This window comes from Macrosteles quadrilineatus, unplaced genomic scaffold (assembly GCF_028750875.1).
Source record: "Macrosteles quadrilineatus isolate MER2022 unplaced genomic scaffold, UCM_ALF_1.0 Scaffold_1__1_contigs__length_201487025, whole genome shotgun sequence".
NCBI classification, from domain to species: Eukaryota; Metazoa; Arthropoda; class Insecta; order Hemiptera; family Cicadellidae; genus Macrosteles; species Macrosteles quadrilineatus.
Window position 1 is genome coordinate 35,936,606 of NW_026542594.1, and position 26,818 is coordinate 35,963,423.

Genomic DNA, 26,818 nt, shown 5'->3' on the forward strand with positions numbered 1-26,818 from the left:
AGGTCTGTAAGCTCCCAACTATTATTTTGTATCTGGGATGAAAGTTCTTGATTCATGGCTTGTACCCACAATTCCCTATCAGGGCTTTCCATCGCTTCTTTCAGGGTTGTTGGATTGTTGCTAGATTCTTCATTCTCAACATAAAAAGTTACATAATCCTCATGAGATTTGGGAGGTTGACGGACTCTCTGAGGTCGATCACTGGATACTGGCAACGGATGATTTTCTTCAAGTTCAGAACTTTCATTGACTTCAAAGTCAGAATCTGCTGAGTCATATTCAGATTGTTCGGGTGCTGCTATAGGAAAATCTAAATCTTCTGGAGGAATGTAAAACATGTAATCCTCTTGATCTTGGTCATTTTTCATCAAAGTACTACCTTTTTCACATTCAGAAAATGTCACGTCTCTTGAAATTAGTACTGTTTTTGTCCTCGGATTGTAGAGACGGTAGCCTTTTGTTGTAGAGCAATATCCTACTAAAATACATGGTGTCGATCTTGCATCAAGTTTCCTACGATTTGGTGCTGGACATGTGCATAAGCTTTGCAACCAAATGTCTTCACGTGAGAGAGGGTTGGCTTTTGGCCTGACCACATTTCTTCAGGAGTCAAAGAAATTTTCCTACTTGGTGAGCGATTTAACACGTTCGCTGCGGGCCATCAAACAGCAGGCGTAGCCCCAGTGCGGCGCAGCCCGCAGCGTCGAACAAACCCGATTGCCGGGTTATTGGCTCTCATATTTCGGTATGACGAATAGCAAATAACGTGCGGTGATGTCCTGCTTTATAACAAGAGTCGACGTGGTTCGCTAAACACTCACAGATAGCAGCACTGCTTGGAACGTAGCCGGTCCCATAGTATTGCAAATTTGAGGGAGAAAGACAGGACAACAAGTTGATTTTTAAGTTTGCCAGACAGGGATTTTATGGGGAAATTTTACTACCAACCTACAACACAAGAAAAAGCAAGTCACCCACTACACGCTAACGTGGTATAGGTCCGCCTTCGACCGACGCTAGAGCAAAAACTATGATATACGAAAGGCATTGCCGAGCGTATTCCATCGGTTACGGCAGCACCTGAACAGCGCTCGGCCCGTATCTGATCGGATACGCCCGCATTGAACGTGTTAACAGGTAAGTTACAGTGTTAACTGCTTCAGCCCAAAAACATTTAGGCAGCTCGGAGTCGAGCAATAAACATCGGGCACGATCCATTAGTGTGCGGTTCAATCGCTCAGCTTTACCATTTTGTTGTGGCGTATAACTGCAGCTAGTCTGATGCACAATACCTGTTTTCTCATAGAACTCAGAAAACTTCTTGCTTCAATACTCACCACCTCCATCTGTCCTCAGAGTTTTGATTTTCTTCCCAGTTTGATTTTCTACCAGACGTTTGAAAGAATTGAATGTTTCATAAACTTGATCCTTTGTCTTCAAGAAATAAACAAATGTTTTATGGCTAAAATCATCTAGGAAAGTAAGAATATACTTAGAACCAGCAAGAGCATTTACTTCCATCGGTGCAACCAAGTCAGAGTGTACCAATTCAAGCAGTTCACTACTTTTACTGCTACTTGGTTGGAAAGGTAGTCGGTGGCTTTTGCCAAGTACACATGATTCACAAGGAATATCAGGCTTTTTATCAGAAAGATTGATTCCATGCACCAAGCCATTCGACAATTTTGTCAGATCATCATAGTTCAGGTGAGCCATACGTTTATGCCAGAGAATTTGATCATTGCATTTTGCAGTCATGGCTGTGCCTGAAGAGGGTTGAATATTTAATTTAAACAGGTTGTTGACCTTAGAAGCTGTGGCAATTACTTCATTGTCACTATTGTAAATCTGAGCTCCTTCGTTGTCAAAAATCACAGTGTTCCCTTTGCTCACAATTTGACTGACAGACAGTAAATTTACATTCAACTGAGGAACATAATATACATTTTGAACTTTAACATGTGATGAAATACCAGAAATATGTACAGAAAGGTTTGTATCTCCAATTGTGTCAGTTACCATAGTGGAATTATTAGCGGTGGTAATGCTCAATTGTGGAGATTTCCTTTTATTTTCAAGTATCACATTGTCAACACATAAATGAGCACTAGCTCCTGAATCTAGGTACCAATCATTACTTACATCTGTTCGCATTGAGAAGGCAGCAAAGAGTGAATTGTCCTGTTTAGACTTACAACTGTCTCTTTCATTTCTGGTGCTGATGTTCCTGGATTTGTCACAGTTCCTTGATATGTGATCATAACCGTTGCATTGGAAACATCGAGGACCCTTGTAACCTCTGCTATCTTGATGTTTCTTGTCTTTGGTGGGTTTCTTTTGGCTTGAAGTGTTGTGTCTGTGGCTGTTCTGAAAAATTGGTTTTGAATTTTCTCTTCGACCATAACCGTACATCGCAATGCATTTGGAAGATTCATTTTCCACGGATACATCTTGAAGTAGTTTAGTTTTGATTGAATCAGCCGTTATCTTGACACCAGAACTTTCAATACCCATAATCATTGGTTGGGATTGATCCGGTAGTCCAGCAAGTAAAATTGTTCCTACCCACTCATCATCCACTTTCAGACCAATGTTGGTTAGCTTGTGGGCTGTTGATACAATTTGATTGACATAATCTTCTATGGACTTACAATTTTATAGCCTTGTTGTTGTTAACAATCGCAGCAAACCAACTCTTCGGGTCAAACCCCTTGGCTGTTTCTACTGATTGAACATGGATATAGTTAACTGAATCAATTAGCAATATTATTTTGGATTTACATTTTGTCAGCTTCTTTCTATCTTCTTCAGTTCCCAAAATACAGTCCCAGAGCTCACAATCTTCCAAATATGCTTGAACGGCAACTTTCCATGCAGGGGTGCCCAGCCCCCCCAAAGGCAATGGCGCATGCCCCCCCAAACCAAGCCTAATGCCCCCCCCCCCAAAGCATGACATCTACACTCCACCCTTTCATTTATAACATTAGTCAGTATATGTCAGTAAAATCGCAAACCTTGGTTTTTAAGGCTACACACTTGACTCCAACCAAAGGACTATATCACGAAAATGAAATTGCACAGATGCAGAATTGTTGTAGCTACTGTATTACGATGTGTCATTTTCCTAAGTTCAACAGAAAATTATCAAATTTCTCTTCTCTAGATAGCACCAAAAAAATCTGTGCACGGACTTCACGGTAAAACATCGTCGTGCGTGGTCATGTCCTACAAAATATGGCGACTTCTTGGCCGCATCCCACGATCACGGCAAAGTTGTGGTTATCTCCCTCGATCACAGAAACTTTGTGATTATTCCTTGTGGATCACAGACGCGTGGTTATTTTATGCAGATGCGATTTTTGTGAGACAACTATGTGAAGAGAGAATAAACGGCGATTTGTGGTGAACTTTATTGGTGATTATTAAAAAGTAACAATTTCTTAGATAATGAATGTATGACATGATTGTATTCACAAACCCTACCCCGTTAATCAACATTTTAAAGTACAATTCGTTGTTTTTCCAGTCGGCTGAACACCCCTGAACATTTTTGCATTACATTTTGCTTTAAGTAATTTTTCTTCTTCATTTCGTCTCTAAAGGGCAATATATTCTATTGAGTTTTAAAAAGGAAACACAAATAGGTCAACTGATTCCCACATTTTAAAATAAAACAAACTAGTGTACATGTTGCTCGAATTCGAGCAATTGCAAAGTATTGCAGGAGTTATTTCAAAACGAATTGCACAGGTCATATTTACAATGAGTTTAAAAGAGTCAACTCAAAGATTATCGGTGTGTAACTCATGGAGAAATTCACGATGTATATAACGGTAATAAACATTTCCTGTAAATATTTGATCATATTTCGTAACCTGGTATTGCTTTTTAATGTTTTCTACAAACATTTCCTGACTTATAGCCAAATAAGGTTGTCCATGTTTATCTTTTTTATTGATAAACCTAAAGCATTCCGGTCGGTTTTCTCCTTCTCAAAATGCCTCGCTGTACAGGCAATACAGGTCATTGATAGAGGGCCAATTGAGAACGAAAATTCGTTTTGGGGTAGTGTTAGGGCGTGTTAAATATGGTATTAAGAGGTAAAATTGTGAGAAATACCTTTAGATCCTAAAACTGAAGATCCATTAGGGTTTTGGTAGAACAGGAACAAGATGAGCAGAGAAGCGATGGCTCTGGCCAGAGTGACGAGAATCGAAGGACCACAGATGAAAGATGATGTTGAGAAATGACTATTGTTGTGTAGTATGTAATTCTTCACTGATTTAAATTAAAACTCTTCTTCATTAATAAAAAGAAAGCAATTCACTACTCATGAATATTCTGGACTGTACACGAAAATTTACAACACATTTACTTTAAATAAAAATATCTTCTTGGATCCTAGCTTGACACTTGGTACTATAAATTTGGAATCCATATTTAAATGAGAAATGATGAAATAATGCACTTGGAGCGGTAAGAGAGAAAGAGAGATTAAAATATTTAATATGAACTAAACCAAAAGGTAAGCACTGTGTACTGTGAGAGAGGTGAGTCTAAACTGAACTGACTAGTACGAAGTGCTGTAGTGAACTTTGGACAGTGATGTCATCATATCAGCTGTTGTATCCTTTCAATAACTGAACTAAAAACTTGACTTGAATGTTAATACTACTTGATTAATTGTTTATATTTGACTGTATATAGTTCATATGTTATTAAATAAATATTTTATTAAATGTCCTTAGTTGAATTACTAAATATTTAACATACCGGCCCCCCCTGAACCCCTGGGTTCTGAAAACAACACAAAAAATGAGAAAATCAATAAAAAAGGGGGGTGGTAACTCCTCTTCACTATTCCATAGGAAGGACAGACACCTTTGTCACAGGACGAGAGAGGTGTCCACTTGCGGTCTTCAGGTGCACGACCCGTACTATTCCATCAGTACCAGGTGAAACGGAGAGAACTCGTCCAAGCTTCCAGGAGAGTGGAGGCAAGTTGTCTTCATGAATGACAACCAAGTCATTGACTTCAATATTCTTCTTGGGGTTGACCCATTTATTTCTCTCTTGAAGAGTGTACAGATACTCTTTCTGCCAGCGAGCCCAGATATGTTGACTGAACTGTTGGACTAACTGCCAGCGTTTTAATCGGTTGATAGGAATGCTACGCAAGTCAGGTTCAAGAGGTGTCATAAGAGGACCACCTACTAAAAAATGACCTGGCGTCAAAGCTTCTAGGTCCGAGGGATCAGAAGAAAGAGGAGTTATAGGCCTAGAGTTCATCATTCCTTCAATACGGGTGATTAAAGTCGAAAACTCTTCCAGTGACAGGGTCTGTTGTCCAATGACTCTTATTAGGTGAAATTTCACACTTTTGACGGCCCTCTCCCAAAGGCCTCCCTGATGAGGTGCATGTGGAGGTAAGAAGTGAAATTTAATATTGAAATTCTCAGCGTAGCATTGTACTGTGGAATCCTTGATTAAATTTTCAAAGTTGCGTCTGAGTTTTTCGGATGCACCTGTGAAATTTGTAGCATTGTCACAGTGAATATCTGAAACGATTCCTCGTCTGGAGACAAATCTGGTAAGAGCGGCTAAATAGGCATCCGCTGTTAGGTCGGTTACTACTTCTATGTGTACCGCCTTAGTAGAGAAGCAAATAAATATACAAATATAAACCTTGATAGGTTGAACTCGTCTTAGTAGATGTTGCTTCACAAAGAAGTGTCCTGCATAATCTACACCAGATATGGAAAATGGCCTTGAAGGTGTAACTCGATTCATAGGTAATTCCCCCATGAGTGGAGAAGAATGAGGAGGTTTACATCTGAAACATTTTATGCATTTAAAGATCCTAGATCTTATTAAGCTTCTAGCACTGAGAATCCAGTACTTGTTTGCCAGCATAGCCTGAGTTAGAGTTGGACCAGAGTGCAAATATAAGACATGATGGTGGTCAATCAAAATATCAACTAACCTATGACCTTTAGGTAGCAAGACGGGGTGTTTGTGATCTTCAGAGATATCAGCCTTGTTTATTCTTCCCCCTACTCGAATGAGGCCATCTTTATCCAGATAAGGAGCTAGGCGTCTAATGCGTACAGAGCAAGGTTTATTGGATTTCAAACATGAGATTTCTTCAGAAAAATATTCTCGTTGAACCAATTTACAAATCAGGTTATGAGCCTCTTTTATCTCCTGAGAAGTTAAATTCCCAATTTGTTTAACTTTATTTCTGGTGTTATGAATGAAGCGCAGCAGGTATGCGGAAACATGAAGTAGTGTTGTCCAAGATGAGAAGCGAGTGAGGAGAGAAAATGGTTCATCCGGAACAGCAGAGAGAGTGTTAACTGTGAGAATCTTAGTTTCAGGGATAGACTCTTCAGGTAAAGATTTACAGACAGACTTTGGCCAATTTTCTTCAGAGTTACACAACCAGACAGGTCCATTCCACCAAAGTGTGTGGTTAATCAAATCTTGTGGGGCGGTACCCCTTGACCCAACATCCGCTGGATTTTCTAGTGATGAAATATGTTGCCAAAATGAAGGTGGGATGTTTTCCTGTATTTCTGCAACTCGATTTGACACATAAACCTTGAGTCGATAAGAGGGCATGCCAATCCATGAAAGCACGATTGTGGAATCGCACCAAGCTGTGTATGAACTAATCTTGCAGTGAGGTGAGAGAAGTTGTATACAGTAATTTAGGAGCTTAGACATCAGGTGTGCTCCGCAGAGCTCCAAGCGAGGTATGGAAATACGCTTCAGAGGTGCGACTCTTGACTTCGCTATCAGAAGATAAGTCGATATAATTCCTTGTGAATTTACAACTCTCAGGTAAACACAACTACAATATCCTGCTTCACTTGCATCAGAAAAAGCATGTAGCTGAATATCTTTAGCTGAAGAAAGTCCCACGTAGCGAGGTATCTTGAGCATTTCAATATATGGAAGTTCATTGGCGAACTTGTTCCAAACTGATATAACGCTGTCGTCTAGGGGTTCATCCCAATCGAGACCAAGTGTCCATAAGTATTGCATGAAGGATTTGGACCAGAAGGTTACAGGAGTTAACCATCCTGACGGGTCATAGATCTGTGATATCACACTTAAAACAATTCTTTTTGTAGGAGTTTCCTTAATATTTTGAGTTCCTACAGAATAAGAAAAAACATCTTCATTAGGAATCCATTTAAGTCCTAAAACACTATGAACTGGTTGTTCGGGAGCTCGAAAACCAATAGGTTTTTCTTTGTGATCTTCAGGGATCGACTGTAAGAGTAATGGATTATTCGAAGACCATTTTCTTAACTCGAAACCTCCTTTTTTGAGTAACTGAACCACATCATTTTTCAACAAAAGAGCGTTTTCTACGCAATTACTACCCAATAGGGCGTCATCGACATAAATCTGATCCTTTAGAGCAGTTGCGGCTAGAGGATGATTTTTTCCTTCATCAATAATGAGTTGTTGAATGACACGATTTGCCAAGTAGGGCGATGATGTGAGCCCATAAGTGACAGTCGCTAGCTGATAGATTTGAAGAGGCATTTTATCATTCTCTCTCCAGAAAATAAGTTGAAATATCTGATCAGATTCCTTTACAAGGACTTGTCGAAACATCTGCTTGATGTCGCATGAAAAAACAACCGCATGTCGGCGAAAGTTGAGAATGATGTCACATATGTTGTTGTGGAGTTTTGGTCCTTGATGAAGAATACTGTTGAGAGACAGAGATGTTGATGTAGGTGCTGATGCGTTGAATACTACCCTTAATTTTCCATCTTTAAAAATTCCATGATGTGGAAGGTAGTAATGAGGATTATTTTTAAGACGTGGTGACTGACAGAGTGTCATATGTCCCGAAGACAAGTAATCTCTCATAAAATCAACATAAGTTTCCTTGAAATCAGGATTAGAACGAAATTTATTCTCCAGAGACCAGAATAGGGATTTTGCCATTTTGCTCGAGTTGCCTAATGTTGACGGATCGTCTGAGAAAGGCAAAGAGACAATATATCTTCCTTCAGGAGTGCGAGAGTGCGTAGATACAAAATGTTTTTCACATTTTTCTTCGGCTAAGGATTGCTTGCTTGTAAGAGGGGGTTCCTCTACAGCCCAAAACTGTTGGATAGAGGTGTGAAGATCCAAACTATTGGTGGTTAAGAGTGTGACTAATCCATGAAATGAATTTTTGCAAGTTGAGGCAACAGGGGTCGATCCTAAGAGCGCATATCCAAAAATGGTGTCAATTGCTACAGGCATATTCTCACCAAGTGACAAAAACTGGCCTTTCACAGAGGAGGCAAAAAGGTCAGCTCCAATTAGAACATCAATAGGAGCGGGTTTATCAAAAGTAGGATCGGCTAACATTAAATGTTGCATCTGTGAGCGAACTTCAGGAGTGATCTTAGCTCGAGGTAAATCTGGAGTGATATTATCCAAAATGAAGACAGGGTGAGAGCTTGCCAATACATATCCACTAAGGGACTGGAGAGTGACATGAGTTAACCCTTTTGTTTTCACCTGAGCAGACGAGATGCCATTAATAAGCGTTTTATTAGCATGAGAGCGCTTAATCCCTAAAGACTGAGCACATCTTTGAGTAATGAAGGTAGACTGAGCAGCAGAATCTAAAACTCCCCTACAAACTAGGGTCTTACCTTCGCTTGATTTTACCACAATTAAAGCAGTGGCAAGAAGAACTGTGTTCTCTGTATTTGTCAAACCAACAAAACCAGATTCATTTTTATTTGAGTCAGAACTTGGAGCTCGTTTGTCTGTGTTACCTTTAGACACATTAGGAGAGGGATTATTTTCAGAATCCATAAAATGCAAAAGAGAGTGATGTTTTCTTTTACACGTAGAACATGTACGCCATGAATTGCATTCCTTTACCTTATGCTTATCGCCAAGACAGTTGGTGCACAAATTTTTGCCTTTAACAAAATTATACATTTCTTGTGAAGTCAATTTAAGAAAACCTTTGCATTGATAGATTTTGTGATCTGCACCTGCGCAAAATGTACAAACAGTGCGAGGAGTTGCAATAAGCGCCGATTTATTTGAGCGCTGAGGGGGTTTTACTTGAGTGTGGTGGCCTAAGGTACCCTTAAGAGATGATCCCACATTAGTAAGATTAGCTGCTTCAAGATTTACACAGTGAGACTCAATGTACTTGGTTAACTCATCTAACTTAGGAGTTACAGAGTTATCACTTCGACTCTGTTCAAAATGATGGCGAAAATCAGAATCAAATTTTCTTAACAAGTGAGAGGTCAAAATTAAATTTTCCTGAGAAATTTCTTCATCTAGAGCTTTAAGTGCTTCAATGTTTTCATTTAAAACAGACAAAAACCTTCTAAGTTGCTTCACTGAGGGATTGTGAAGAACTGGTAAGTCTAACACATTGTTGACATGAAGAGAGATTAGTAATCTTGTATTCTGATACCTTTTAAGTAGAGATTCCCATGCAATAAAATAATTAGCATTAGTCATAGGGATGTTTTTAACAACTGAAAGTGCCTCTCCCTCAAGACAGCTTAACAAATAACTCATTTTTTCAACACCAGAAATACTATCATTTTTATGAATAGTATTTTCAAACAAATTTTTGAACGCCATCCACTTTTCATGTTGACCTGAGAAGGTACCAAGTTGAAGTTTAGGAAGCTGTACACTAACCTTAGTTGTAGCTACTTGGCTGATAGCTGCATTGGAATCATCCAGGTTTGGCTGGCTCGACTGGTTAGAGCTTGGGGAAGGTATCAAGTTCACACACAAAGAGTGAATAGACACATAGAGATCACTTATTTCATCTTGTAATGTTGAAATTGTAGTGATATTTTCACTTTCATCTAATTCCTCAGGTAAAGGCACAGTGCCGAACAACTTATTCACTAATTTGTCAAAATCATTATTTTTGGCTGTAGCGGTGGAATCCAAAAGAGTGAGCTTTGTTATAAGTTGAGGAGTGATAGGTTCCTTTTCGATAGCAAGCACTTTTGCTTCAATTGACTTAAGCCTGGCTAGCACAAGCTCAGATTGTTTCACAAAAGTTGAGAACCTCATTTTGAATAAGTCTTAAATTCAATAAAATTCCAAAATAAAAATAAATGCAGATTAAAATAAGTTTATAATGAGCAAAACTTATTTAAAGACAGCCAGGATTCATTGTATTAAATATTAATATTAGTCAACTTGAAATCAGAGAGAAATATTCAGCCATAGTATAGGCCTATAAAAAGTTTAAGTCCCAGAAAATATCTACCTGCAATTATTTCCAGATAATAAATTTGAAATTCAATAAAACATGTTATTTCAAACACAAACTGTAATTAAATGTTCAATCCGTATTAATAAACATTCTTCTGTCACTTTAATTTAAAAGTGTAAGCAAACAATTGAGGTTATGAAAACATAAACAGAGTCTTGCATAATGACATTTAAGTTTTCATTTCTATCCATCAGCAGCGCTAGTGTTGATCAGCTGTGAAGTTGGTATGACTTCCATGATTTTCTGAATATTCAGCAACAAGAGAGAAACTTGTTTCACATTACAGGGGGGAGAGAGGGGGGCAGACAGGATGCAGCCCGATAATGCACAATAGAGAATAGACAAACTATGCATGAAAATACAGGAGTTGTAGACAGTACAGTCTGAGAACAAAATTTTCTGTCTGGGACAACAAAACTTTATGTGTTATTTCACAAATTACTGCAACAATTTAATAAATTGATAATAATGTGATCAAAAATATTTAATCCTCTTGTTAATGATACTTAATGTTGATGACAGATTTATTCAATTAATTTATTCAGTTCAAATAAGTACAAAACTTAATAGTCACAGTAGATTATTTTCCATAGGCTGGGAAACATCCGGCTCGAAGGACCATGTTAAATATGGTATTAAGAGGTAAAATTGTGAGAAATACCTTTAGATCCTAAAACTGAAGATCCATTAGGGTTTTGGTAGAACAGGAACAAGATGAGCAGAGAAGCGATGGCTCTGGCCAGAGTGACGAGAATCGAAGGACCACAGATGAAAGATGATGTTGAGAAATGACTATTGTTGTGTAGTATGTAATTCTTCACTGATTTAAATTAAAACTCTTCTTCATTAATAAAAAGAAAGCAATTCACTACTCATGAATATTCTGGACTGTACACGAAAATTTACAACACATTTACTTTAAATAAAAATATCTTCTTGGATCCTAGCTTGACACTTGGTACTATAAATTTGGAATCCATATTTAAATGAGAAATGATGAAATAATGCACTTGGAGCGGTAAGAGAGAAAGAGAGATTAAAATATTTAATATGAACTAAACCAAAAGGTAAGCACTGTGTACTGTGAGAGAGGTGAGTCTAAACTGAACTGACTAGTACGAAGTGCTGTAGTGAACTTTGGACAGTGATGTCATCATATCAGCTGTTGTATCCTTTCAATAACTGAACTAAAAACTTGACTTGAATGTTAATACTACTTGATTAATTGTTTATATTTGACTGTATATAGTTCATATGTTATTAAATAAATATTTTATTAAATGTCCTTAGTTGAATTACTAAATATTTAACAGGGCGCATTGGTAACCTAATAATTGAGATTGTCCAGGGTCAGGTGCTGACTGTGATGAGTTACTACGCCTCCTGTCCATGTTTCGTTGTCGTCGCGTCGGAGGAATTTAAAAGAAAGAAACAAATAAACAAATTATAGCTACACAAAACCACGATAAATGCACAAATTTAAGATACAGCCATACTAACACGATCCGTCTTGGGGGATATGTTTACACAAACTCAAATAGTAAATAAATGTACTGCAATAATATTATACAGCTGATCAGAATGTAAACAATTATGTTCTGCATAAGGATAACATGGGAACTTTCGAAGTCACTGGGGCAGAGCCAAGGAACTTTTTCAAAAATGTAAGGCCAGTTTGCAAATCTACGCGACACGCTCTTTCCAATGAGACGTCAATGGATAAAATCGGTTAAGAAATGGCGGAGGAGTTCAACCGACAAAGTTTCATGTCGCGTATTAATTATATAGATTTCACACTAATTCTTTTCTCAAATTTCTCACTCATTTTAAGGTAGATTATTGTGTGATTTGGGTTAAATTGTACCCTGATGCGTTCCTATCTCTTTTGTCTTATTGCATAATTTTTTAAGCAAACTAAGTTACAAAACAGTATTTTTCATGTAAAGATAACCAGTGGCGTAGTCCGACTGCGCCCCAATGCAAGTATTCCCCGTGCACCCCTACCCACACATAACCTCCAACGAAACTAACAACGACATTTCTCCGTACTTCCACACTTCCTGGATACTATTTCACTACACATGACATTGTACAAGCTCTATCCAATTAGAGAAAGATCACCCAAATATACAGTTCGAATATACAGTGTTGTAATTGGCCTATATTTTTCAAACCTACAATGACAACGACATGTTTATTTTTTTTAGTTTAGTAACGCATTGATTTATTGTTTCCATGATGGTTGGGGTTATCTTTTAAATAATACTGTAACCAGATGTTTTGCATTAGGCCTAAATAAATTACGAAATTAATAAACTTAGCAATAAATATAGTTATAATGTTGGGATCATTAAACATTACACCATTAAACGTTGGAACGGGTTATTACTGTACTGATATTGTAAATTTTAGGCTTTGCCAGTCGAGCCATTAGGTCTACGAACCGTCATCAAACTAGAAAAAAACATTTACCGATTGACGGGAAAATTTCGTTGTTGGTCTAAAAGGCAAACTTAAATAACGTTTGTAACCCTGATTAAAAGGTTAAACAAGTAAACAGTGCTTTTTACTGTTGCGTATGATTGTAGTAATTTATTTTTGTAATTTTCCTGTAAATCTTTGCTGGTATAAAATCCCTTCCAAAAAAAAACAAAATCCCGCCCAAAAAATCATGCCCCCCCCCAAAAATCTTGATGGCGCAAATTGTGCCATGCCCCCCCCCCTTCTGGGCACCCCTGTTTCCATGGTTTTTACAGCCTTTCAATTTCTCTATTGAAGGAGGTTGATACATTTTCAAAGTTGGTGAACTTGGACAAAATAATCAGATAAATTAAAATTCAGTAAACAGGAGGCCCATAACCTGATGTTGGTGAAATAGCAGAGTTGAGCTGCAGCGGTAATTACTCTGATTATATAAAATAATTTAGGCAGTTAGTTAACATGAAACTAATTTAATTGAGGAGTGTCGGAGGGGATGTGTTACATCCCCTCCGACACTCCGTACAGTAAAATCCTTAACACCTAATAGCCAACAAAGACTTAAAATTCTACACCAAAACATAAATTGGTTATCTAAAAAAACTGATAGACTAGCACACTTCCTCCAAGATGAAGACCCGGACCTAATCATAATAACAGAGCATGGCGTGGCACAACAAAACATGCAAAACACGTGGGTAGAAAATTACTCACTTATTGGAGGCTTCTCAAGGAAATCCCATGTCAAAGGAGGAGTGGTCGCTTACGTAAGAAGTGGCTGGGAAAAGCATGTATCACTCATATGCACAAGTAGCGAGGAAACAGAACTGATTTGCGAAACTGTGCTCTTTGAACTGAAGCTAAACCGGAATCCACTGCTGGTCCTCGGAGTATACAGGCCACCAAGTGCAAACCTAGACCAAGCCATCGATATACTCTCTGAACAACTGGAAACAGTGCTCACTACGGATAAGCAAATATTAATAATGGGAGACATCAATGCAAACAACCTAGTTGATGACAATGAAAACGACAAAAATTAAAGAACTCCTAACTTCAATATCTTAAGAATGAGGCTACCTCCCACTCGAATTACAAGTGACGTAGAAACATCATTAGACTGGATATGCTCAAACATTGGTAATCAACAAATAGAAACCTCAGTTATAACATCAGGACTATCTGACCATACCGCACAAATCGCAAAAATAATCACTAGAAAACCGATCATCAACAACATCAAAGAAAATAAACGAATCTTCAACAAAACCGCTAGTAACAAAGAGAGTGACAAAGAATAAAGCACCATGGAGGAATAATGAAATTATTATGTTAATAAAAATGAAAAATAAACTAAGGAGGAAATTTTCAAGCTCAGGGCAGGATGTAGACTGGGTGGATTACAAAAAAGTAAGAAACAAACTTAATGGGGCTGTATGGAAGGCAAAAAGAATTTTTTTCTCAGAAAAACTGTCAGACTGTAAGGATACAAGGACTTTTTGGAAATGCCTAAAACAGAGTGACATAGTAGCAGGAAAGGGCAGAAATAATTTACCAAATGATTTTAAGGTCAGTGAAATGAATGATTTTTTTTGTAAAAATGGGATCATTTTTTGAAGCTGATGCAGATTTGATTAAATCATACAGTGAAGATACACATAATACAAATACAAATAAATTCCAGTTTAAAAAAATATCAGTACCCGAAGTGAGGGAAACTATTAATGAAATTACATCTAGAGCTGTCGGTGTTGATGAAATAAGCATTGCAATGATTAAATCCGTCAGCCCATTTGCGATTGATGCAATAACTCACCTAATGAATGTATCTCTAGAAAAGAGTGAATTCCCACAGGCGTGGAAGAAAAGTATGGTACATCCATTGCCCAAAAAGCAGATCCCCTCGAACTTTAATGATTTAAGGCCAATATCAGTCTTGCCAGCCATGTCCAAAATACTGGAAAAATTAGTAATTCGCCAATTAGCAGAGTTTTTAGATGCAGAGAATCTGCTTCCCAAACTACAATCAGGGTTCAGAAAGAACCATAGCACCTGTACTGCATTGCTAAATATGTTTGCAGACTTGTTTGTGGCGAGGGACGGAGGCAGGTGTAGCTCTGTAGTCATGCTTGATTTCTCGCAAGCCTTTGATTCCATAAGCCATAGTTTACTCCTGGCAAAATTGAAACATTTTGGTTTTCATTGTGATGCAATCACTTGGTTTGGATCCTACCTGGAAAACAGACTGCAAGTGACCAGGGTGGGTACCGATATCTCACCTCCCCTTAAGAAATCAAGGGGAGTACCTCAGGGGAGTTGTCTGGGGCCCATTTTGTTTACCCTGTACACTGCAGATCTGTCCAGATGTGTGAGGCACTGCAATGTGCATTCATATGCTGATGATTGCCAATTGCATTTCTCGTACGAGATTCAGGCCACTGTGCAAGCTTTTGCAGGAGTGAACTCTGATCTGGTGAGAGTAAGTGAATGGTCACGCAAACATGGTTTGAAATTGAACGCTGACAAATGCACTGTTCTTCATATTGCTCCACCCACTACTCTTCACAGAGTTGCAAATGGAGACATGCAAGTTCAACTCACAGGAAACCCTTTACTGGTGAGAGATACTGTCAAGACGTTGGGTGTGGTACTTGACAGTGGCCTCACATTCTCGGACCATATCACTTATGTTTCCCAGGTGGCTTTGGGAAGGTTGCGTGGTCTGTACCGGTACAAAAACATCCTGCCAGAGACAGCCAAGCTGCAGCTGGTACAGTCACTAGTGGTGTCAGTGCTCCATTACTGTCTCCCTGCATTCGGAAACAGCATCTCAAGGGAAGAGATGTCCCGTTTGCAAAAAGTGCAGAACTCCGCCGTTCGTTTCGTTTACGGTATCCGTAAGCGTGAACGAGTATCCCCACTCCGGGATGCTGCGGGGTTGCTGTCAATGGGTGCCGTGTGCAGGGCGCAGACTTGTAGCCTCATCCACCGGGTCTTGGTTCAGCAAGAGCCTAAGTACCTGGTAGAAAGGCTTGTGGCACGTGGGGAGATGACCCAACGCGAGACCCGGCACAACGCCTTGCTCCACTTTCAAAAAGTGCGCCTGGAAGTGGGTAGGAAAGGGTTTTCATACTTTGGCCCAAAGATTTACAATGATCTCCCCTTGGACCTAAAACAGCTGGGGGTCCTGGCTTTTAAACGAAACTTAAAAAAACGTATTAATATTGTAAAATAGTTGTATATATATATTTTATATTTTTATTTTATCACACGATGTCTTGTATTATAATAGTATTGTATTTTTAGTTAGTTTTGACCTGAGTTACTCTGTAAAACAGTAATATTTGTACTGAGAGACGCTCGGAAATAAAGGCATTTTTATTTATTTATTTAAAACAACAATAGATAACTTTAAGACACAACTACAAGAACAAGACTGGGAAACTATAATACAAACTCATGACTTAGATGAAGCCTACAACAATTTCAGCAACATCATCCAGACAACACTAAACCACACCTGCCCTCTTAAAACGTCAAGAGTTAAACAACATGAAAGTAGACAGTGCTGGAATCAAGAATCGGCTAGACTAAAAAATGAATATATAAAGGCCTTAGAAAAGGAGCAAACAACCGGACTTATGGAAGACAAAGCCAGAACAACTATAAAAAAAGGAGTACGACCAGCATTTGAAAACGCTTCGGAAAGAAAACAACACAGCTCAGATAAATCAGGCTGAAAACAAGTCTAAAGCACTGTGGCAAACAATAAACCGAGAAAGGGAAGAGAGATCAAATACTGAAAACCAAATCCATCTTCAAATCAACAATAAAACAATAGACGACCCAATAGAAGTTTCAAACTGTTTTAATGATTTTTTCTCATCAATAGCCGACCGAACACTCCAAAGTAACAATAACTCTAGAACCAATGCCAAAACAGACCACTTACCAGCAACACATCACACACTCCAGTTCAGACGGGTCACACAAGAAGAAGTGCAAAAGGCCATTCAATCTCTAAAGATGAAAAATCCATCCGGAGCTGATGAGGTATCAGCTAAACTTCTAAAAAACTGTTAGAATGAAATAGTAATACCCCTGACAGTACTCATAAATAAATCACTCTCACAAGGAAAATTCCCAGATAAATTAAAAATAGCTAAAGTCTACCCAAAATACAAAAATGGACCAACAATAGAAAGAAACAGCTACAGGCCAATCTCCCTAATATCAACGTTTTCAAAAATAATCGAAAAGATAGTACTAGCCCAACTCCTACACCATCTTCAAGAACACAACCTTCTCAATAGTCAACAGCATGGATTTATCAAAGGCAGATCGACAGCCACAGCCTTAATACAACTGAGGGAGCACATACTAGACCAGCTAGAAGAAGGCAACACTTCAACAAGCCTCTTCCTAGATTTTAGTAAAGCTTTCGACTGCCTAAACCACGAACTTCTTCTACTCAAGCTGGAAACACTGGGTGTGAGAGGAAGAGCAGCAGAATGGTTTAAAAGCTACATTAGTAACCGGAAACAGCTTGTGGAAATAGCCTACATTAAGAACAGCACAAAGTATAAGGCCCAATCCAAAGCTGTAGACGTGCAAAGAGGAGTACCCCAAGGATCAGTACTTGGCCCAGTCCTTTTCCTCCTTCTCACGAATGACCTACCTAGTTGAATTGGGGAAGATAGACACACCACCATGTACGCAGATGACACGGTTCTCACATTTGCGGATAAAACAATGGAAAATCTGGAAGAGAAAACCAACACTCAACTCCAGAGAACAAAGCAATACTGTACCTCGAACGACCTAGTTCTAAACGAAAGCAAAACCGTTCAAATGACTTTCACCACCAAACGCAACAACACAGACATTACAATACCGGGACTACAAACACAAAATACCACAAAATACCACAAAATACCTAGGCATCATAATTGACTCAAGCTATCATGGAAACCCCACATAGACCAGCTCTGCAAAAAGCTAAGTCCCTCTACGTTATACGTAGGATCAAGCAAGCTTGCAGTCCAGAAGTAGCCAAAGTTGCATATTTTGCTCTATTCGAGTCCCACCTCAGATATGGCATTGCGACTTGGGGTGGGACATCAAAAGGCAACCTGGAAAGAGTACTCCTAAAGCAAAAAAGAGCAATCAGATGCCTTGCCGACCTAAACTATAGAGACAGTTGCCGAGAAGCCTTCAAGAACCTTAAAATTCTCACATCAATTTCACTCTTCATAAGAGAAGTCATTATCTACACCCCTAAAACAGCCTAGTCCAGCACACAGAGACATACACCAGCACAATTTTGCATCACGCCAATTTTTCCCTCCCACAACACCATCTGAGTCTGTACGAGAAGAAACCATCCTACAAAGGTGCTCTGTACTTTAACAACCTACCAGAGCACTTTAAGAGAGAACAACCCAAACTGTTCAAGAAGCACCTGACAACCTGGCTTTGGACCGGCCGTTCTACTCTGAGGATGAATTCTTAAACAATAAGCTACAATGAAAAATATACCCCCGCCGCAGCAAACCTGCAGACTAAGCGAATTTCCATTTGACTGATTGGATTTACACTGAAATGTCTACTTAAAAATATAACATTTATTCTTGATTTAAATAGAATTAGTTTAACAAGTACTTAGGTTTGCTGCATCAGGGAGGGTAAAACTGTTTTTTTTTGTTTTTTTTTTGTAAAATGTGAATAGTTAGTAAGAAATAAAAACATTTTCCAAATTTGATCAAAATATGTTCACAAACAAGCAAACTACAACAGTTTACTTATTCTCCATAAGAATAACATGGGAATTTTAAATTTACAATTTTTTGGAATTTTCTCCGTAACCATTAGGCGCATAATAACGCTTCAATATACTAAATTATTTGTTTTTTTAAGCTCTACAAAATGGTTTGGAAAGAAATTGCTAAATTTTATGTTTTTTGGGTCAAAAATGGGAAAAACCTATTTTTACCCCATAAAACCCCCCGTAAACCCCCGTTCCCATGGTCCGATCATGCTGGATCGCGAACTCGTTCGAATAAACGTACGTTTACACGTTTGTACCAAATTTCATCAAAATCGGATCATTTTTGCTCGAGTTATCGTGCTGACGGACATATATATATATATATATATGAATTTGAACGGATAGTGTTTTTGGCCTCTAGGGACATCAAAACGAAAAAAAAAATCGGTCCCGCGTCCAGGTCTTACCATGAGTACTACGGTAATAGCTTATTCCCTATATGGGAAATTCGCTAAAAAGAGAAAAAAAATCTAATTGTAATTGCAAATGACTGTAATAGTTTATGTACATACTGTACATTTTATGTACCTGACGCATGAATGTTCTCTAGAAATATTTCAATAAAGATTTTGTCTATTGTCTATTTTCTATTGTCTATTGAGAATAAGATAGAATACTGAATGTAAACAGGTCAACTATAAACAAACTCATAACAATATAGAAATATAACATAAACCATATGTTATAACAAATTAGGCAGGCAATGTGAATATGTAAGTTAGACATTACAACATCCATGACCCATGGCCTTAAAATCAAATCATAACAATACCTGCAACTGGTATTCAATGACAGAAAGTTCCTCCTCCCCCGGTCCAAACTGTTTCCTCACGGCTGAGTAACGAATGGCAATTGTAAGTGCATTTGTGTGGTAGGCGGTAGCAAGGGTGACTACTCCAATCCTTCCACCAATAAGAGTGCCAAGTGCTGCAGCTGAATAATGGAACAAACCAAACATTTCATTTTGACTCCTAACTTTTGATTTAAGGTTGGTTTAATCATTTTTCATAAAAAAAATTTCAAGCTGGCATATTCAATTAAGAATCAAATCAAATCAAAATACTTTTATTCAAAAAATGAAACATTACAACAGAATTACATTACCCAGATAGACTGTCGATCTGTGATGGGGGAAAGAGTTCTTGAAAATTATTGTTAGGCTTCAAACAGAGTTTTGAAAAATTGTTCGATGCAATTAACTACAGCTACTAGGAATTAAAAAAGAAACAAAAACTTATATAAATAGAAATATTAGAAAGGAAACCCTTAACTTAATTTAAACAGAGACGAAAGTCCATAGTAATGGTAATACATTCAAACAAAAGTTGAATAAAATGGGTCATACTAACTAAAAATTACAGAAAGGGGTGACAAAATCAAAATCATGGTTGAATTCTGACATCAGCCGTGGCAAAATCATCTTTTTCAGTTAAGTATTTTCAAAATTATACTGTGTAAATGGACTGTATCAACACCTCTGCAGCCGCCCACCCGATACATGCGAGCCACTCGCCAATCCTGCGTTTGTACACAGCAACACTGCCACCCTCCGCCTCGATAATGTCGGATGGAAGGCCAAAATTTATCCGCTTTCTAGTGGGATAGCAATGTGATATTTCTGTAAATATTTGTTGCTTGTTTGAGTTATAGTGGTTTAATGAATACTTGATACTTACTTGATACTTGTGAGCTGCGTCGTTGACCGACAATGTCGGATAGACTGCGTTATTATATACATTTAAAAATAAACACTACTATTTACATACATATAAACAATACAACTTAAACAGGCTGTGGCGGTAAATAAAACGTGTTCCCCATTTGTAATGAAGGCTTTTATATGACTTTTAGGGGTTCTTTACTCAGCTCCTCCAGTGAGTACAGTGGCCTATCCACCAAGCTATTTCTGATGGCATCTGAATGGTGTATCTACTAGCTTGAAACCTGCGAACAAGCGTTCTCACTTCTTCGTATCCAGACTATCACCAAGTACATCGGACGAAGAGATTTCTCAGCATCTGGCAGGTCAGGGAATATCAGACATCGAGTGCAGAGAACTTAAAACAAATTTCAAGACATATAAATCCTACAAGGTGGGAGTTCCTGGTGACTTTGAAGGGAAAATTCTTAACCCTAGCCTATGGCCCAAAGGGGTACTTGCAAGAGCCTACGTCCCATATAAGAATAGAAGAATAGAAGAATAGGCGTGAGAGTGTCAATGGTTCTTTTTTAGGGATTACCTTCTACAGGACAGTAACAACTTAAATTGTAACCAACAAAACTTAGGATTAAGTGCAAAAACTGTGGGTGATGATCTAAACTGTTGTGGTACTTGGCCTAGGCCTAGTGTTCCGTCACTTGTAAATAATGTAAATAAGACTAATTTAATTATTGTGTCACTGAATGTCCAGTGCCTTAGAACCAAGCTGGACTTGGTCTCACTCTTTGTAGAGGAGAAAAAGTGTGAAATTTTTTGCATTTCAGAGCACTGGCTTAATAGCTTGGAAATTGTGTGGTCTGCAACAAGCAGACTTTATTGCCGCAAGGAACACAAAAATGGTGGTGTGGCAATTTACACAGCAGCAAAATTTAATTGTAAACCAATAGATGTGACAAATTTTACTATTGAGCTGGTTCTAGAACTTAGTGCAGTGGAGATAACCAACCTATCCAGACCTATTGCTATAGTGTCAGTTTACAGATCCCCAGATGGAGCATTTGACCTTTTCCTACACCAGCTAGACCTATGCCTTAACTACTTGTGTAAGCCTACTTTTGAACTGATTATCTGTGGGGATTTTAATGTTCACCTCGAGCAGCCGTCAAAAGAAGAAGCAGCTTTCATCAATTTGCTGAGAAGTTACGACCTCCACGTATCAACAAGAACTCCAACCAGATTTTAATTTTAATTTTAGGCCTGCCTGGATGTCGTAGCCACAAACATCAATTCTTGGGACTGTGACTCAAAGGTTGTCAAATCCCTGGTGGCGGATCATGATGGGGCTGTGCTATTAACGGTAAAAACTGAACAGGTAAGAAATACTCCCTCTTGGCATGGTAAATACTTAGTTAATAAGAGACCTGTAAATAAGGAAAGCTTGCCGCTGCTTTACAGTAAACTGGAAGTTGTAAATTGGGACCCGATTAGTAGCATTGTAGAGCCTGAATTTGCTTTTTACAGTTTCTCCAAACTTTTCCAAGATGCTTTTGATGATGTTTTTCCAGTAAAAATATCAAAACCGAAACAAAATAGTAATTCTGTTAGTAGGCCTAATAACTCCAAACCCAAGACAAATGCATGGTACACTCCGGAATTAGCCAAAATCCGTCAACTTATGATCTTAGTACATGATCGCTTTAAAAGTTCTCCTGATGAAGATCAAAAAACTCGTCTCTTCCATCTTTACTGTAACATTAAGAAGGACTACAGTTCTAAAGTTAAAAGAGCAAGGAAAGATTATAACGCTAGCTTCATCATGAGGTCCTCAAACACCTGTAAGGCTGCTTGGGGAATTGTAAATGAGCATAGGAAATCTAACGCCATCCCCCCATTGTGGCTTCACTGGATGATTTTAATGACTATTTAGCAAAAGTAGCTGATGACATAATTAAAAGTATGCCTCTGTTACAGCACATGGACCCACTGGACACTATAGCAGACATCTCACACATACACAACCTTACACACTGTATCTCCTATTTAGTGTAGCGGTGAACGATTTGAGGCTAAATGGCTCCACCCTCCTATTCGCTAACGACACCACTCTGATATCTAGAGGAAGCGACATTGAGCAACTGCATATTGAAGCTGACCATCTTTTGGAGCTGGCCAAGAACTGGTTTACAGCAAACCGCCTGAAATTAAATGCAGCTAAGACTCAGTCCTTGCTCTGCACACTGAAGCCACTAACCGAAAGAGATGAGGCGGTTAAACTTCTAGGTTTCTGGTTGGCACTGAAGCCACTAACCGAAAGAGATGAGGCGGTTAAACTTCTAGGTTTCTGGTTGGATCCCAAACTAAGCTGGAGCTCACATATTGATAGGGTATGCGCACGGCTATCTAGGGTTATTTGCCTCCTAAGGAAACTTCGGAACATCATGCCGAAGCAATTCTCGATAACTGTGTACTATGCTCTGTTTCATAGCCATCTTATGTACGGCTTGGTACTTTGGGGTCATTCACCAGCAGCACAGGACATATTATTGCTCCAGAAAAAAGCTGTAAGAATCATAATGTCAGCCGACTACAACGAACATTGTAGGCCCCTTTTTAAAGATCTGGGCATTCTTACAGTCTTCAGTCAATATGTATTGAACATCCTAATACTCCTGAAAGAGAATGTCCATCTGTTTGACCGAAGAGAAGTTCACCACCGCTATGACACCCGGCAAGCACTACACCTTGACATGCCGCGTTGTCGTCTCACCCGCACCCTCAAGAGCTACCACCAATAATCTGAATAATAAGAAAGGATATGTAATGAATGCTTGGGAAGAATTGTATATTTATAAGGAAAAATGTAAAAATAGAAATAAGTTGATTAATGAACAAATACATTTTGATTCCAGTTGTACTTATAAAAATGTATTGGCCGGTGCTTCCGGTAGCCAATAGGGACGCCATTAAGATTCTTGTCATTCGCCTATTGGGTCTGATGATGATTGGAGTGTCCAATCGAAATCGATCACCACTTACCATCTTTTTTGTATATTTACCATCTTGTGAGTAACAGTATAAGCGTAAATATATGTTTTAAGTGTTATAAGACGTTTCTTTTATTTACTTTCCGTAATTGCCTAATATTCATTACTGGGAATTCAATAAAGAGTTGATCTGTTGGATATCAGAGTGGTTTTTTAAGAATGTTTTTTATTAAAGATTTCTGTGATATGAACAAGGGCTCCAGCACAGCGGATGAGACACCACCCCAAGCTAAAGTTCTGTACTGAAGCACCGATTACACGTAGGCGTAGTACACCATCCTGCAGTGATCCACCGTCAACACCTGGCCCAGCTGAACGAAAGCATAGACCAACCTTCTCAGCCTCTGTTTAACATACCAAAAACATGTGGAATCCAGCTTAATTTCTGATCCATGGCAACGACTAAGTACTTATATTGTGCCACTTGTTCTCTGCGGATCACCACAGGAGTGTAAGTGTAGGAGTCTGGGGCAAGGATCGTTATCACTTTTTAAAAATATGGGAAGACATTTTGTCTTTGTAACAAAGGACGTGTTACTTCAATGCAATCAATGAATTCTAAGTCGGACAGGATATTGAGGTACCGCTCTTCTTGTGAGTTTGAATACTATCGCAATTCAAATCCCCTGCCAAAACATTTATCTGAGAACTTATTGTGTTAAATTCTAAAAATTCTTTCAAGTTGCCGTTAAATATCTGTAAAGATGTATTCGGACTGCGGTATACACAGAGCAGGTTACATGTTGCCCCGGTCCAGTCGAAGGTCAAGGACAAGCTCGTAGCCACGCCACCGAGCAGCAGCTGATTGCAGGACACTGATAACGAGTCATCGATGTAGACAACGATACCCTCACTTTGATTCAGATTGTTATAGCTTCTGAAAGTATTATAACCATCTATGTGCATAAGGTCACCCTGATGATTCGACCATGCTTCTGATAGAATAATACAATTAAATTTACTTAATACCTTGTAATAAAACTAGAAATTCGTCAATGTTTTTACTATAACTTCTTATGTTTTGGTTTAAATTATAAGAGTTGAAACAATCAACGTCAGTAATTACATTGCAATGTATGAGAGGGGTGGTTTATTCGTCCACCAAAGCTAATTTATTTACTGAATTTAATGGGTTATTGCCGGCCGGCTAATACATAAATTGTGTATATAGTGTTAAAACCCCAGCGTTAAGAGGAAATTAAACAATCTGTGTTAAAAGTGACATCTAAGAGTATATGCCATAAGACATTAACACGTTGGGTGCTGATGACGGGAATTCCCGCAATTGCTTAACATTGAAATAAATGCAACTTTTATGTTCAAACATGTCGACAGCACAAATAGTGTTAATCACCAATTATAACATAGTAAAAAATCAAGAATCAAAAAAGTATTCTGTGAGGTAAATTATTTGCTAAAATTTAAAAATTCATTGTTGTTTATTGTCCAACTTAGAATAAGCACTAAACAACCTTTGGTAAATGCAATCGCATGATTAAGTGTAAAAGTTATTAGGTAAACGATTCAAATAAGACTTTATAGCTAAGAACACCTTGTTTATGAATACGTACAAATGTTTCATATAACAGATATCTTTAGACTTTTAAATAATATAATCAAAATAGGTTGACACTTTAATTAATTTACATTTCCTAACAAGAACTCAACTAGCCTATTCCAAGTCATTTGACAAAAAATGTCTTCAACAAATCGTATATAATTCAATTAGTCACTTAAACAAGATTATTTAACTCGATTTTAATCTTTTAATAAAGGAAATGAGTTAAATTTTAACCAGTTAGTACAAAGCAAATATATCGTTACTCTTTGAGATATGGGGAAATGAACGATTATATTCATAATAGCTCAAATTAAAACAGTTCTAGTGAGTATAAATAAGAGGTATTACTTTTTTGTGAATTAAATTTAGTAAAAGACCTTATCAGGCTGGATACTCGAAGGGGGGGTGTGGTTGGGTTTCTCTTGATCAACACCCTGCCGTCGTCAGTCCATACTGATGAAAGCTTTTCTTTCTTTATGAGATCTCTCGCAGCGTTGAAGATTGACCGAGTCTCATGCGTTAATTGTTCGTTCAGGTACACCTGATGATCCGAGAATTTTTGATAGATCTCACTGGCTTTGAGACTTTGCCTGCAACGTCGAGCAGCAATCCACTCTTGTTTTTGTAGTCTAGAGATAAAGGAGACAATGATAGGCTGGGTTACTATAACACCATCACTACGAGGAAGCCAGTGCGCCGCATTGATGTTTTCGCGATAAAACGGAATACCCATTAGAGATGCGATGCGACTCACAACTTCTAGCGGATCTGAACCTCGGGGTAAAACCCGGACGCTCATAATTACAATATTGTTCTTTTGTGTGTGCTGTTGCAGCTCATGCACTTCCGTTTTAGCCACGGACAACTCGTTGTGCAGCTTAATATTTTCTGCGATCAGGTTATCTACCTCGCACTGCATTGTAGTGGCATTCGTTTGTACGATATAAAGGTCAGTTTCAACAACTGATACTCACGAACTTATGTTGCTAATATCTGCACGTATCAATGTCATAGTCTCGTCGTTTCTGACCCAACGGTAATTTATTTCGGCACGGAGAGCAGCGATTGCTTCTAAAACGACGGACTGGCCCTGTTCACGATCGCCACAAGCTGTCTTGTTCGCAGCAGGTGAACTCTCGAAAGCACACTCAACGCACTTCCAGTTATTACGCGAGTCACAGGTTTTGAGATCGCCCACGCACACGGTGTGAAATGGCATTTGACACTCCGCACACTTACAGGAATCCTTAGCTTGAACATCCTTATCGCACTTCCGACACAACACCATAGTGAATGAAAAGAAGGCTTAACACTGTTTTAAACTTTAAAAATAAGGTAATAATGTCACTCGAAGTACACCTGATAACAAGTTACAGCACACCGGACGGCAAACTTAACCTTACAAACCACTGGACGGGAGCAGCGATAAGGTTTCTGCTCGCATCGACTGACCGATAAGAACTGTGCTCAAAACGATAACTGTGCAACTGGTATAATGGAGAGAATGTTGTGATGTAAAAACAAAATTTTTCAGTGGTTGGAAAAAATATTTAAATGCATGAATGAATCAATACAATATCTGTAACACGTGCTAAGTCCATCACCATTTTAAGCAGTAAGAGTTGCAATTTTATTTCTTGTGTGCTAAAATGAAATGTTAGCATTAGTAAATTGAACAATAAATTTAATAAACCAAAAGGAAGGAAAGTAGATGCAGCCAATTTAAACCATCATATTTTTATTAATTCTTTCGTTGGATATTTGAAAACTATTAAAAACCACTCATTGGATTATGATTATGAGAAAATAAAAATTAGGTGGATTGAAAATCTTATTAAATTATCCTTATACAAAGTGAGTGAATTGCTGAAAATGTATTTATATCTAATTGAATTTTAGCAAACTACATACTTGTCACTATAATGAAGTATGAGTGTAGAATGGAGTGAGATAGCTATCAGTAAAA

The 26,818-nt window shown here is 38.3% G+C and overlaps 1 protein-coding gene across 8 annotated transcripts in view; it reads right to left on the reverse strand.

Annotated features, from left to right (window-relative positions):
- The window catches only part of LOC128982747 (peroxisomal acyl-coenzyme A oxidase 3-like), a 177,620-nt gene that overhangs the window by 45,703 nt on the left and 105,099 nt on the right, over positions 1-26,818 (reverse strand). For all 8 annotated transcript variants that reach the window (XM_054401695.1, XM_054401699.1, XM_054401698.1 and 5 more), the window contains one exon: positions 19,360-19,520. In XM_054401695.1, the coding sequence (XP_054257670.1) occupies positions 19,360-19,520 (161 nt within the window). The remainder of the gene's footprint in view (positions 1-19,359; positions 19,521-26,818) is intronic.